Source organism: Carcharodon carcharias, chromosome 13 (genome assembly GCF_017639515.1).
Source record: "Carcharodon carcharias isolate sCarCar2 chromosome 13, sCarCar2.pri, whole genome shotgun sequence".
NCBI classification, from domain to species: Eukaryota; Metazoa; Chordata; class Chondrichthyes; order Lamniformes; family Lamnidae; genus Carcharodon; species Carcharodon carcharias.
Window position 1 is genome coordinate 97,552,188 of NC_054479.1, and position 13,918 is coordinate 97,566,105.

Consider the following 13,918-nt stretch of genomic DNA (forward strand, 5'->3'; position numbering starts at 1 on the left):
TGTGATGGAGTACTCCTCACTTGCCTGGATGAGTGCAGCTCCCACAACACTCAAGAAGCTTGAAACCATCCAGGACAAAGCAGCCCGCTTGATTGACACCACATCCATAAACATTCACTCCCTCCATCGCCAACACTCATTAGCAGCAGTGTGTGCCATCTGCAAGATGCTCTGTAGAAATTCACCAAGGATCCTTAGATGCACCTTCCAAACCCATGACCACTACCATCTAGAAAGACAAGGGCAGCAGATACATGGGAAAACCACCACCTGGAAGTTCCCCTCCAAGTTACGCACCATCCTGACTTGAAAATATAATGCCGCTCCTACACTATCACTGGGTCAAAATCCTGGAACTCCCTCCATAACAGCACTGTGGGTGTACGCCACAGGGACTGCAGCAGTTCAAGAAGGCAGCTCACCACCACCTTCTCAAGGGCAACTAGGGATTGGCAATAAATGCTGGCCCAGCCAGCGAAGCCCACGTCCAGTGAATGAATAAAAAAATAGTTTTGATATTACTTGCCCTCTCGATAACAGTATTTTTATTTCTCACCATCTCTTCGTTTCTTTCTCCTCTGTTACTATTTGTTCCTTCAGCCAAGCTTTCAGCTTCTATTCCCCTTTTATTAATCGTCCACTCCCCCTCCTCGAGCTCAAATCTAGACTTTCCCCATTCCTAGTGATATTAGTTTAATTTCTCCACCCCTGATCTATTTACCTTCTCTGTAAGGACAAAGGGCTGGATTTTACAGTCCCCCCACTTCCGTATTTGAAGTTGCAGTGGCTCATTAAATGCAGCACATGGCCTACCGGCCGCCTTCCCATCCGCTCCCGACCTGTCCCCATTTTACAGGGAGTAGTGCAGGCATCAGATGGCTATCCCACCCTTGGGTCTATTGAGGCCAATTAATGGTCACTTAAAGGCCTCAGCTCACCCCTCCTGCTATTTTACCATGGTAGGAGGAGGCCCATGTCAAATGGGTAGCCTGGCAGCTTTTACTGGGTGACCTGGTATCTGGCAAGGGGGAGAACATTCTTTGAAGATTCCCTGCATCCATCAGGGGCACCCCCCACCAAGGTCATAACCCTGTCCTCTTTAACCCTCCTCCCTTGGTCTCCCAAAAGCAGTGTCCAACCCCCTTGCAGGGGTCTGCCAGCCAGACTCTGTCGATACACTAGATTTAAGTGAAGGCTGGCCTCCATTAGCTAGTCTTCTTTGGAGATTGCCTGTAGTCCCAGCAGTGGCCACTGCTTGAACTTGGAGCTGGTGGGAATCACAGAGCTGCCGGCCAACCGGATTGGCCAGCAGCTCTTTAAGGTGGGATGTCCTCCCCAGATGGGGGCAGTAGTCTCTCTCTGAGCCAATTAATGTCCCTCTGAGCCTAAAGCAGCTGTGGGGCAGCCGACATTTTGGTAGGTGGGCTCCTGACCAATTTTTTAGTTGAGATGAGGGGCAGGGGATGCAGCGTTCCATAAAATCCAGCTCAATTTTCCTTTGGGGAAACCTTCCCTTGCTTCCCTGCTCGTTCCAGTACCCAAAATCCCTGTTCTTCGGAGGTTCATTCCAATCTTGCAGATATGATCAAATTTATAAAGAATGATATATCTTCTCAATATTGTAGCCCTGTGAAGGGATCAGAGGATTATTTGTTGCACATTCTTTCTGTCCACATTATAATAAGCTCTATAAAAATTATGCTTCAAACAATAAAAAGTCAGACCCTCTGCGGAAGGCCAAAAGAAAGCCTCTCACAGGTAAAGGATCAAAGCACTTACCACAGTCCCTGACAAAAGTTATTCAGAGTGTGAAATACCTCACAGCTTCATTACAGAGTTTACGAGAAAAAAAACCTAGGCTTTAGAAGCTCGCTGATTCTTTAAATTCTGGTAAATCTGTCAGCATGTTTTATCCCATTTCCTTCCACTGTTTCCTTTTGGGCAATTAACACTGCACAGATTCTATTGAGTCTGAAACTGTGATCCTACTAACGGATGTAACGTGCAAAGATTTTTTCGCCCCCCCCTTCGATGTTGATTATTCCACAGTTCCTGCCTTGTATAAATTGGACTGTTTTTCTAAGAAGGCACTTAACAGGTCTTGGAGCTCGTCCTCCTGAAGTTCAGAGCATGTTGATTTAACATTGTTTTGAAGTCAGTATCGTTTTGGACCTTGTCTGTCTCCCCAAATAGTGCTCAGCAGGAGCCAAGGTAACTACTTCTTGTCTCTCAGTCCTGTGCAGGGCAGCAGGCAGCGTTCAATGAGGGGATATTTAAACATGACTCAAGGCAGCAACATTGAAGAAATAGAACAGACGAGCAAGTCAAAAAGGAAATGAATGAGATTACTTGTTAGAGTACTTTATTTTTGTAGGCTGGGAGAGAAATGGAAATCACAATGATTTTAACCGGAGCTTTGTTAATTGTCTTTCTCTGTGGTTCATACAGATGGTGTCTCTGTCTCTGCTTCTTGTCTTCACTTTGATGTCCCATTCTCAAGGTACTGAGAGCCGTTCAGCTTTGAATGTTGCAGATTATTGATCTTAAGAAATGTAAATCATCATATTGATACTAATTGCCTAATTCTTTAAATCAGGCCTTTACCATCGCAGCGCTGAACTAAGTGATTCTATTTTATTTTCAATTCCTTGGGTGCATTGGGCTAAGAATTTTTTATGTCTAACAATGAAAATCCTGAGTAGTTAATAGGTCACCAGTTTGCTAAGGTGAAACTGAATAACGAGTTGCTTTTATTGTGTCTGTGGTACAGGACAGGGAAAATCATCACCCACCGAGGTCAAGAACAAATCGAGCAAAGATGCCCGCTGCAGCTTTTTTGGTGAATATCGCATCCAGACTTTCGATGGGAACTTTTATGAGTTTCCAGGAAGTTGCAGCTACAAACTGGCCGGCGACTGCTTCAAAAATTCGTTCTCTCTTTTAGGTACCCTATCACAGTGTTCGCTTGAAAACATTAGATTTCAATTTATTCAAATTTGGTACGCGATTGACATTCAAATCAAACTTCCTGTGGTAATGTTTGATAAACGACAATGCTCCTGTACTTTTCAGGTAACTACCAGGCTGGAAAACGGAAAAGCATTTCTTTGTATCTGGGAGAATACTTTGAAGTCACTGTAACTTTAAAAGGAGAAGTGTCAGTGAGGAAAAAAAGGTAACACCTACAGAAAATCTGAAAACTGGTATAGTGCCTGCTTTGGATGTAGTGCTGTTGCTCTGGGTACTTTGTCCCAGCTCTGGGTACATTGACTTTGCTCTGGGTACAGTGCTCAGAACAGGGGAGTTTTCCTTGTCCTGGCCAATATTTATCCTTCAACCAACATCACGTAAACAGATTATCTGGCCAATATCACATCACAGTCTGTGGGAGCTTGCTGTGTGTAAATTGGCTGCAGCATTTTCTACTTTACAACAGGCACTACACTTCAAAAAGTACATCATTGGCTGTAAAGTATTTTGAGACATCTGATGGTCGTACAAGACAATATATAAACTTAAGTCTTCCTTGGACTTCAACAGAGAGTAAAACTGGGCTGTGTGTAAACCCAGTATTTCACCCATTCTAATTAGCTTCTGCGATGGGTGGGTTAAGTTAAAATTCCTCCCTTTGAGTATATGCTGACTGCATACCAATACAGGAGTTGTGCACTCCAGAGACCACTTCAAGTACAACTATAATGTTCATGCAATTCATGCAGCGTGTAGACTTAAGTCCATTTTTGCTGTTTTGCTAGGATCTTGCTGCCGTTTGCATCCCACGGGGTGTTTATAGGGACAGAAGCAGGTTTCTATATCATATCAAGCGATGAACATGGGTTCACAGTTAGGATCGACACAAGTGGAAATGTGGTCATCATGCTGTCGCAAAAATATTTTAGTCGAACATGCGGACTTTGTGGCAATTACAATAACTTTCCTCAAGATGATTACATAACTCAAGAAGGTAAAGTAGTTATCATTAATTGTTATGACTGATGCAGTTGGTAAAGCAGAGTTATTTAAAAATCCCAGAGGGAAACTTTAAACAACCATCATAACCTATAATTTAAGTGTATGTTTGAGATGTGACTCTAAATGCAGGAATCAGACCATCAGTTCTCGAGGCTTTACATTAAACTAAAGGAAACATTTTATTAATTTGCACAGGTTAAAATAGATATACAAAAGGCTACAAATTACTACTATCTTAACTTTTAACAAATTCCCAAACTAATCTCCATTAAGGCAACAGCAGCCCATAGACTTAACCAAACACCAGGCAAAGCATTTTCACATTAAGAATTCAAAATGAGGTTCTTTCACTTGGTTCCTGTGGAGCCAGTTGGATGCTTGCAGCTACCTTTTGATCTCATATTTCTTATGCTCTACACACCCAGAATGGTTGTCTTGTTATACCTACCACTGTCCATTGAATGTTAATTCTCATTGTATCAACAACCTCTGAACCAAACCTCTGTAACAATAAAACCCCTTTCACAGTACTAATTTTATTAGTAATATAAACATATTGCTTGGTAGCTGCTAGATAGGCGTCAAGTTTTCACCCTACTTCTCGAATGCTCTATTTAAAAAATGCAAATGTCCGCTACCTCTGTTACATATCAAAACTAGTACACATCAAAGCACCCAGACTAACTCATTTTAAACCAACCAAGACACACCTGCAGGCTAAACCTCTATTCTAAAAGAAAAATATTTTCCAAAATATCATATACATTAATAGCTTTATGATTTGTAAGTAGAAACCCATTGGAAGTAATAGCATTATCCTAGGGACCTGCTGTAAATTTTTATATTATGTGCATGCCTTGTAAATATTGACACACTCCTCAGTCACTCATTAAAGGTATTAGCATGCTTACAGCTTTCCCGTGTAAATATTGGAACATTCCCAGAGATTCTTGCAAGTATTGACAGATTCCCAGGATTTCCCCCAGATATTCACACGATCCTGGGGATCCCTTGAAAACATTGACGCTGCTCTCAGGTTCCCTGCAAATATTGATACACTTCTGGGGACCCTCGCCCACTGCAAATACTGGCATTCTATTGAGGCAATCATATTCCAGCTTGCAAAAGATAATGGCAGTCATCCAAAGTAAAACACAGTTTTTGTAACAGAAGACATATTTAATTTTTCAGTGAGTACCCAGGTACATGTGCAGCTACAGAAGCAATGTTAGTAAATCTACCAATACACAAATGTGGTGACTGGGAAAACAGTGGTGTAGTGGGAATATCAATAGGCTAGTAATCCAGAGACCCATGCTACTACTCTGGGTACTTGGGTTCAAATCTTGTCATGGCAGTTGGTGGAATTTAAATTCAGTTAATAAAGCTGCAATATAAAGCTAGTCTCAGTCATTAAAAACCCATCTGGTTTAGTAATGGCCTGATTTGGATTACATGTGACTCCAGACCCACAGCAATGTGGCTGACTCTTAACTGCCCTCAGTGGGCAAAGCCCACATCCTGTTTTTTTTAATTCATTCATGGGATGTGGGCTTCTCTGGCTGGTTCAGCATTTATTGTCCACTCCCATCCCTAGTTGCCCTCAAGAAGGTGATGGTGAGCTGCCTTCTTGAACCGCTGCAGTCCATGTCATGTAGGTACACCTGCAAGGGAGCCGTAGGAAGGGAATTCCAGGATTTTGACCCAGCGAGAGTGAAGGAACGGCGATATATTTCCAAGCCAGGATGGTGAGTGACTTGGAGGGAAACTTCCAGGTGGTGGTGTTCGCATCTATCTGCTGTCCTTGTCCTTCTAGGTGGTACTGTGAATTAATTTAAAAAAATTGTCTAGCAAGCCACTCAGTTCAAGGGCAATTAGGGATGGGTAACAAATTCTGGAGTGATCCCCAAATCCCACGAAAAAATAAAGGAAAAATAAATAGTCAGATAATGTTAGGGAGCAAGAGGAGAACCCTCAAAAAGCCTAGGAGCTCCTATTTTGAAAACCTGTGCTCTTAATAGCCTGCAGAATTAATTTGAAATAAGTGTAGTGCTTAAAACAAACTTGCAATCAATAGGTGTCACAGTGCTAAGCACTCACTAATTAGAGAACCAATTATCAGTAATTTGAAACCTACAGGGAAATGAGCATTATAAAGCTCATCTGCTCCCTGCTTTTCTTTCTATTTCTTCAGCATTATTAGCACTAACTGTAATTTGTCTCTAAACATACTCACATTTTCTGGTGGTAGTATTATAATAAAAAATGGCTTTTAACAACACTTGTAGTGTTTGTTTCCTTAAATTTGCATGTGCTATGTGCAAATGTGGCAATTGCAAGTTTTCCTTTACTTTGTTCTATGACTCTTGCTCATTACATTGGTTTTTATTTAATGTACAACTCAGCTAAAGTTGTAAATTTGACCTGTAATAAAACAAGCATCCCCGAATCAGACTGAGCTCCGGTACTGGGTGGATTAAATTTAAATGGAGAGTATTTGTAAAGTATCGTGGAAGTTGAAACTACTTTCTCAATGATGTTATCAGGGTGTGTCAATGAATTATAATAATACAGGCTAGAGTTGCAGTTACGGTTGGAGCCAGTATTAATGATACTGTAAAAGGAAGAAATTACATTTGTATAGCACCTTATCACACCTCAGAGCACTTAATTTAATAATGGGCAAAATTTTACGGCCCCGTTTCGGCGGGGACAGGGCTGTAAAATGCTGCGGGCCATTATAAATGTCATTGACCACAGCGGGAACGTAAAACCCCGCTGTTGTAAAATTCTGCACAATAAGTTGCTTTGAAATTGTTATGTGGCTAATTTAGACTCAAAGATCATCAAATAATAAATGAGATAGTGACCTGTTAATCTGAAATAAAAACAGATAATGCCATTAAACCAGTTAATCTGTTATTTGGTAGTGTTGACTGAATAGGAGTTGTTGGCCAAAACCTGAAGAAGCTCCTTGCGTTCCTTTGTATAATACCATGGTGTCACTTACATTCACATAAACTTACATTCACATTAATGTCCCATCCGTAAGATGGCAACATTAATGGTGTACCTTCTTTCAACATTGCACTGGCGTATAAACCAAATATATTTTCAAGTCTTTGATTGGAGTTTAAACCCACAATCTTCAGATCAGCAGGAAAGAATGCTGCAAATGAGCAAAGTTAAAATAATGTTGGACAAGGTTACATCACTTTGTTGCCAAAAGACAGTTTCAGAAAGAATGCACAGTTAGGACTTGCAATAACAATAGAGAAACTTAAACTGAGTGGAAATGAATCATTAAGAGATTAATGAAGACCATATTCACTTTGTAATTAGCTTTATTTGTGTGGATTGCCCAGGGTAAATTGTCTCATTTGCACTGTTCAAGAATTAAAGTGAGATGACTTTTTTTGGAAGAGTCAAACATTGAATGGGTGACATGTTTGACCAGAAATAGTAATCAGATTCTTAGGTTTAACTCTTTAATAGAAAGGTTCAATTGCCTATGTGTCATAACAGGACTGAAGTGATAAACCTCAGGAAGTTCTTTTTCAAATTATGATAAAAACCATTGCATTTTCTTACAGGTTTTCAGGTGGAGAACAGTTATGATTTTGCCAACTCTTGGGCAATGCATGATGCTGAGGAACTATGCAACAGAGTGTCTCCTCCGAGCAAAACCTGCAACATGTCTTCTGAGGCAATACAGAATGTGAGTTCAGCATTTCAATAAAGATATAGAATTTCCAAACCTTTCAAGCACAAAAGGAGACCATTCGGTCCATTGTGCCAGTGCCAGCTCTTTGAAAGGATGATCTGATGATACCCACTCCCCTGCTCTCTCCTGTCCTTTACCTGTTCTGTGCAAACAAGACTGGGAAGTGACAGAGACCATAATGCAAGAGTCAGCTTGATTATTAATTGCCAGTAAAGGATTATATCTTCTTAGATATATATTAATTTACACATATACATTTTTTACATTTTGAACAGAACTTACTTTAATTAGCTGTTTTTTCATTAGTTAATATACCCATGATTCTATAGAAGGCTGTTTTCTAATCTAAGTCTAATTCCCCTAAAATTGACTTTTTCAGCCTATGGAATTATTACTACTGAAAAAGTTAATGCGACGCTCAGAAATACTGACCTAAACACACTGATGTAAAAACATTACAGGGTTCCTTCTGATCCAGAAAATTTGTCCCTAATATTTATAATTTTCACAGTATTTTGGAAGTATACAGTTAAAATGACAGTGATAAAGCTTCTAACTTAATAGAGTGTTAGTTTATGTCACAGTATTGCAGTGTCTGCATTCAAAATTGGTTAATTGCTGAGGAAAAGGAAGAGAAAGAATCAGTGTGTGTGGGTGTGTTCTTGAGAGAGAATGAGAAAGTAGAATTTTCTAATAAAATTAACTTTTATTTGGACATAGAACATTATGGAAAAGTGCAGAATGCTCAAAACAAGCCAAATATTTGGAAAATGTAATGATCACGTGGATCCAGATCCATTCATCGCTAGTTGTGAGGATGATACATGCCACTGTGAAGGAAGGAATTGTCACTGTCAAGCATTTCTGGAATATGCAAGGTCCTGTGCTCAGAAAGGTTTAATCCTCAATGACTGGTTTACAGCAAGTGATTGTGGTAAGTACAGAATTAATATTTTCTTTGTAAATGTCTTATGATTTTATCAAATTATTGTGATGCCATTATTAAATATTCTCCTTTTATTATTAAATATTCCCCTTTTGAGATGTGAAATGCTTTAGATTTCACATTGCTATCCCTATTTGCCTTTACTTGGTTCCATTCAATTAAGTTAGTTTCTAGGGCCAATATACAGGCACACATTGTCACTATTACTAATAAATTGGAAAACTAAATCAGCCTTGAAATAGATCTGAAAACTGAAGCCATTCTAATTCAGCCACTCAAATCAAATACAGGTTAGATTGTTAGTTTATGTGAGTCTCTATAATGATGGTATTTCTGCTAAAAAATACATAAGTGCACCAAGGAACACCGTTTTCCAACAGTTAGTTTTAGTCCCAAATGGCAGATTTTACAAGCAAATATCCTATCCAAATAGAAACGGTCGCAGTGGCGGTGGGGCCGTAAAATGCAACGAGCCGTTCAAAAGTACTTTGTCTCTGATGGGACTGTAAAATCCCACTGGCATAATATCCCTCCTGAGATCTTTAGCCTTAATTCTAATGATCTCATGGAAACTTAGTAAAATACGCTAATGTATCAGCTCACCATACTTCATTTAGTTGAGTAGCGGTGGTGATTTTCCAAAATTTTTTAAAAACTTATTTTGTCTGATGTAAATGCACCTTTTGTTTTAAAAGTCCTGAAATGTCCGACTAGGATGGAATATCAAGCGTGTGTGCCAGCCTGTGAACAAACATGCAGGAGTTTGAATATTAATCAGTTATGTCACGAACAATGCATGGATGGCTGCACTTGTGAAGGTGATTGTTTTTACCTATTACATTTCAGACATTTATCAGGAGTGCTGTATTCCATGAGTATTCTATGCATTATGATACAATGTTTGGATTTCAGATGGGAAAATACTGGATGGGGACACTTGCGTAGCTTCTTCAGAATGTTCCTGCATGCACATGGGTAAACAGTACCCTCCAGGTTCAAGTATCTCCCAGGACTGCCATGCATGGTTAGTATTGAAACTAAAGTCTGTAATGATATCTAATGAAAAGTTAGCTGTGGGAAGCATCAAACGAGCTGTTATGAGTACCAAACAAGCATTGCTCACTATTCACTGAGTGAAGCTTGGAAAAGTACCCCAAGCTTTGAAAAACACCCCCCCACCTTCTTCTCCCACCCACTATACATTTTTTGCTTTGCTACCAGTCATTATATGCCTTTTTTGAACCAGATTGCAAAGGGGTGATGAATTAGGGATTTCTTCCATGCACAGGATTTGGAAGAGAATTAAATTTAAATGATGCATTTTTAAAAAGGTGTAAAAAAAAATCACACTGAGATGAAAAGTGGTCATACTGCTAATGTGTTGGGCATTGAAGATATTTTACCAAAACTGAGATAATGTACAATACCAGTAGTTAGTCTGTCTTGGCAGTCAATAAATAGCTCACACCCAATGAGCAGAAATTTGCGCTAAGCAGGCAGGCACTGCCTGACGAGGGGAAAATCCTGCCCATTGAGTTGGAAGGTCCCTGGCCCCAGGTGTTCAACAGGGTTAGCTTTTTTACTGGTTGTGAACACCGAACAATAAAGTAAGGACAAACATTCACATTTACAGGTAGGTTTTTAAAACAGAAAGCTGCTAGGACAGGATTTTATCTAGCCTGAGAAGATCAGGATGCAGGAAAGGTTTGTAAAAGCTTTTCTAGTCAAGTAAGATGAGCCACTGAAGTGGGGAAGCATAGCATGTTTGTTATCTCGTGTTATTGCATCAATACAAGATGTAGTGATTGAATTAAAACAGAAAATGCTAGATAAACTCAGCAGGTCTGGGAGCATCTGTGGAGAGAGAAACAGAGTTGAGCCCGTTTGACCCTTCTTCAGAGCAATTGAATGTTTACATGTTGGCTAGTCTTGTCTTGCCAACACATGCATAGATAATCTACTGAATGTTTAGATGAGCATACAACAGCACACGTGAAGCCACGATATCCAATTTGTATGTCAAGGGAGCTACATTGTTAAATCTGCTGAGTTACTCTATTGTATCAATAGATGTTGGGCAGTGTAAGTCACCTCCATTTTGTAAGGGATATGGGAGCTGCTTTTTCAGGGAGCAATTGACCCCACTGAACTTGAGAAGGTACCTATAGCAAAATTTCATTTGGAGCAGGTAGTTTTGCACTGTAAGGCCTTGTTCACTAAAGGCTGGATTGAGACTGTACAAGTCAATTTCATAAAGGACATTTGCAGAATAAAGAAAATAGATTTTTCACTCAATCGGGATTGAATGTAAATGCAGAAACCCAGAATTAGGGATTTCTTCCATGCACAGAATGACTGGTAGGGAAGCAAAAATGCAGAAATGCAATATATAAGGTGAGTGTCCAACTCAATCCATTCCCCCTGCCGTTTCCTATCCCAGCCTCTGCCCTAGACTGTTGCAATGTATGACTAGCTATAGATCCACATGTTATATTGTTTCGTACCTATCCTCCCTATATCAATGCCTATATGCCAAGTACTATGCTTACAATAATTTAGGTACCCATGTTCTCTTTTGTAATCAGCTAGTTATAACTGGACAATAGTGATTACGAAGAAACCAGGTATAATACAAACCTGTGCAAAGATAACTTATTTTAGAGATGGACGGCAGATTTAAGAACAGTCTAATTGGTCTTAGTGCCTCAGAGTTATGGAGTGGAAAGATCAGCCAGATTTCCCATTCCTGATATGTGAAACTATGCCCCAGATAGGAAAGAAGGATGGGAGAAAATTGGCAAAGAAAAGGAAAAAGCCCCACCTAATTGATTTAGAATTGTTGGGATTGCAAGAAAGATAATTTAAAAAGAAATACTGTAGATACTAATTTATTATATCATCCTAATGACTCACACTGGATTTTAGTGCTTTGATTATTAAAGCAGCGTGCGTGAATATTTCTGTCAGACGTATTTTGCTATTGGACACCTCCTATGCTTTAATTCTTTGTAAGATGCATGAAGTTTTAGGTCCCAAAATTCCTCTATTTTTATGTTCAATGTTTGGATGTAAATGAGGGCAAATGGGTGCAGAGACACAAGGCCCATCTTGAGGCTATATTGCGTTACCCGATTATTTTTCTTTGATCTCCAAGTTGCACCATGCCTGAATCAGACTTTTCAATTCAACTTTATTGGAAATTCCAATTTTATAATGTTATCATCAACTTTCATCCCCTTACACCAATTCTGTATTTTCCTAAGGTCATACTTCTTTTTACAGCATTTGCAGCCACGGAAAATGGGAGTGCACCAATGAGGAGTGTCCAGGTGTGTACCTTATTATACAATGAAAACAGTAACAATAAGAATCAGATCAATTTACAAGGGTCAGATTTTCTTGAAAATTCCCTGTAACCTAGGTCCCAAATAGGAAAGAAGGATGGGAAGAAATTGGTAAAGTAAAGGAAAAATCCATACTTAATTGTTTTAGAATTGTTAGAATTGCTAGAAAGGTCATTTAAAAAGAAACACTACATTAGGTGTGGCTAATAACCTGAAGTTTGAACACAGTTAGTTTGTTCATTTGATCCTCTCCCACCACCACCACTGCACCCCCCACCCACCCTCACCTCCAGATTCCAGTTGAAGATGTCTCAATGTCTCATTTGTAGGCACCAATATATGTGCTGAATTCTGTTGTCTGAACAGCATTAAAAACACACATCAGTGGTTGGGAATGTTCTTAATCCCTTCATCTGACTTCTTCCTAATTGTGGTGCTAAAATAGATTTTCACAAAATTACATACTTTGCATAGATCTACCTACACCTGTATTATGACAAGCACATGTACAAACATAAACTGAAAAGCTATCTGAAGAGCGAAAGCCTTAATGTAAGGCATCACCAAGAAATTAGTTCCGTGCCTTAACTGCGCCCAAGATTACCTCAATCAACATCACTGCAACAGATTATGTTTGTAGGAATTTGCTGTGTGCAAATTGGCAGCCACACTTTCCTATGTTACAACAGTGACCTCACTTCAAAAGCACCTCACTGACTCTAAAGTATTTTAGTTTTTCCTGAGGCTGGGAAAGGCACTATATAAATGCAGATCTGTCTCTTCCTTTCTTCTCTCTCTCTCTCTGTCTATCTCTTTCTCTATCTCTCTCTCTCTCTCTGTGTCTCTCCCTCTGTTATAGAGTTTATCTTCCAGGCAACTTTCCTTGGTGGACACATTTAACTTTTATTTACAAGACAGCAGCAGCAGCTATATGCGTTCATCAAACTCCATAACTAAAAAAGAACTCTCCTGTAGAGGTTCCCCGTACTGCTAACACACTGGTTCACACAGGACATGTGATCTTACAGCACATGATTATTCTTAAAGCTACAGTCCTACCTTTCCCAAAACTATAATTACTACACTCTTCCCCTCTAAGTTTTCTGTACATTTTGTATTTACAAGGATATTTATCTCATGACATTACAATATTTACACAGGTCATGAAATTACAAGTTCAGTCTTTCAGGTGGTTTCCTGATCCATGTGGAACGTTGTAGCTCCATGTCTTCCGATTCTTTGTAGGAAATACATTCTCTGGAACTGCATTAACATCAGGTACCTCATTAGGTACAGGCAGTTCAGTGTCTTCCACTCTGACAGAGACATCGGGCATGTCTGTCCTTGGCTGAGCAACTTCAACTGGAACCATTGGTTCAGTAATGGTTACAGGTAGAAACTCATTTTGTTGGGGTATCTCTCTTTTTCTTAAATAATCCGTATGCTTACGGGTGATCCAGACACGACAATGGTCTGGTCATAGAACTTACTTTACCAGGTAACTACTTCAGTCCGCCACCAAAATTCTTTACATGGACTGCTTCACCAACAGTAAACTGTCGCTCACGACTATGCAAATCACGAGTCACTTTTTGGTTCTCTTGACTTTTCTCCACCTTCCCCTCCAAATTGGGAAGTATGAGGCTTAGTCTTGTCCAAAGATGGTGCCTTGGTAAAAAGATAGAAGCATTTTTGGAACTCCTGGGTAAGCAAATGGTGCAAACTGGTACTTGTATCACTGGATTGACTTGTGTTTGACTAGTGTTCATGTATGGTAATTCCGGTGGTGCAAGTGAACGAATGGCACAGTCATGGGTCACCTCTGATCCAGAGTTCTCGAATGATTACAAAATCAGGATGTTGAGCAATGCTGAATCCCACACTTTCTTTTAAAGTTGGTGCCTTATCAATAATTCCGCATCCTCTTTCTAT

The 13,918-nt window shown here is 39.7% G+C and overlaps 1 protein-coding gene across 1 annotated transcript in view; it reads left to right on the forward strand.

Moving 5' to 3' along the window:
* The first annotated feature begins 2,086 nt into the window (after positions 1 to 2,086).
* Positions 2,087 to 13,918, forward strand: part of vwf (von Willebrand factor) — a 117,964-nt gene continuing 106,132 nt past the window's right edge. The window contains exons 1-10 of the mRNA XM_041202224.1: positions 2,087 to 2,211; positions 2,449 to 2,500; positions 2,771 to 2,944; positions 3,073 to 3,175; positions 3,756 to 3,964; positions 7,566 to 7,690; positions 8,417 to 8,630; positions 9,338 to 9,460; positions 9,555 to 9,666; positions 11,925 to 11,971. Of these exons, the coding sequence (XP_041058158.1) occupies positions 2,449 to 2,500; positions 2,771 to 2,944; positions 3,073 to 3,175; positions 3,756 to 3,964; positions 7,566 to 7,690; positions 8,417 to 8,630; positions 9,338 to 9,460; positions 9,555 to 9,666; positions 11,925 to 11,971 (1,159 nt within the window). The 5' untranslated portion in view covers positions 2,087 to 2,211. The remainder of the gene's footprint in view (positions 2,212 to 2,448; positions 2,501 to 2,770; positions 2,945 to 3,072; positions 3,176 to 3,755; positions 3,965 to 7,565; positions 7,691 to 8,416; positions 8,631 to 9,337; positions 9,461 to 9,554; positions 9,667 to 11,924; positions 11,972 to 13,918) is intronic.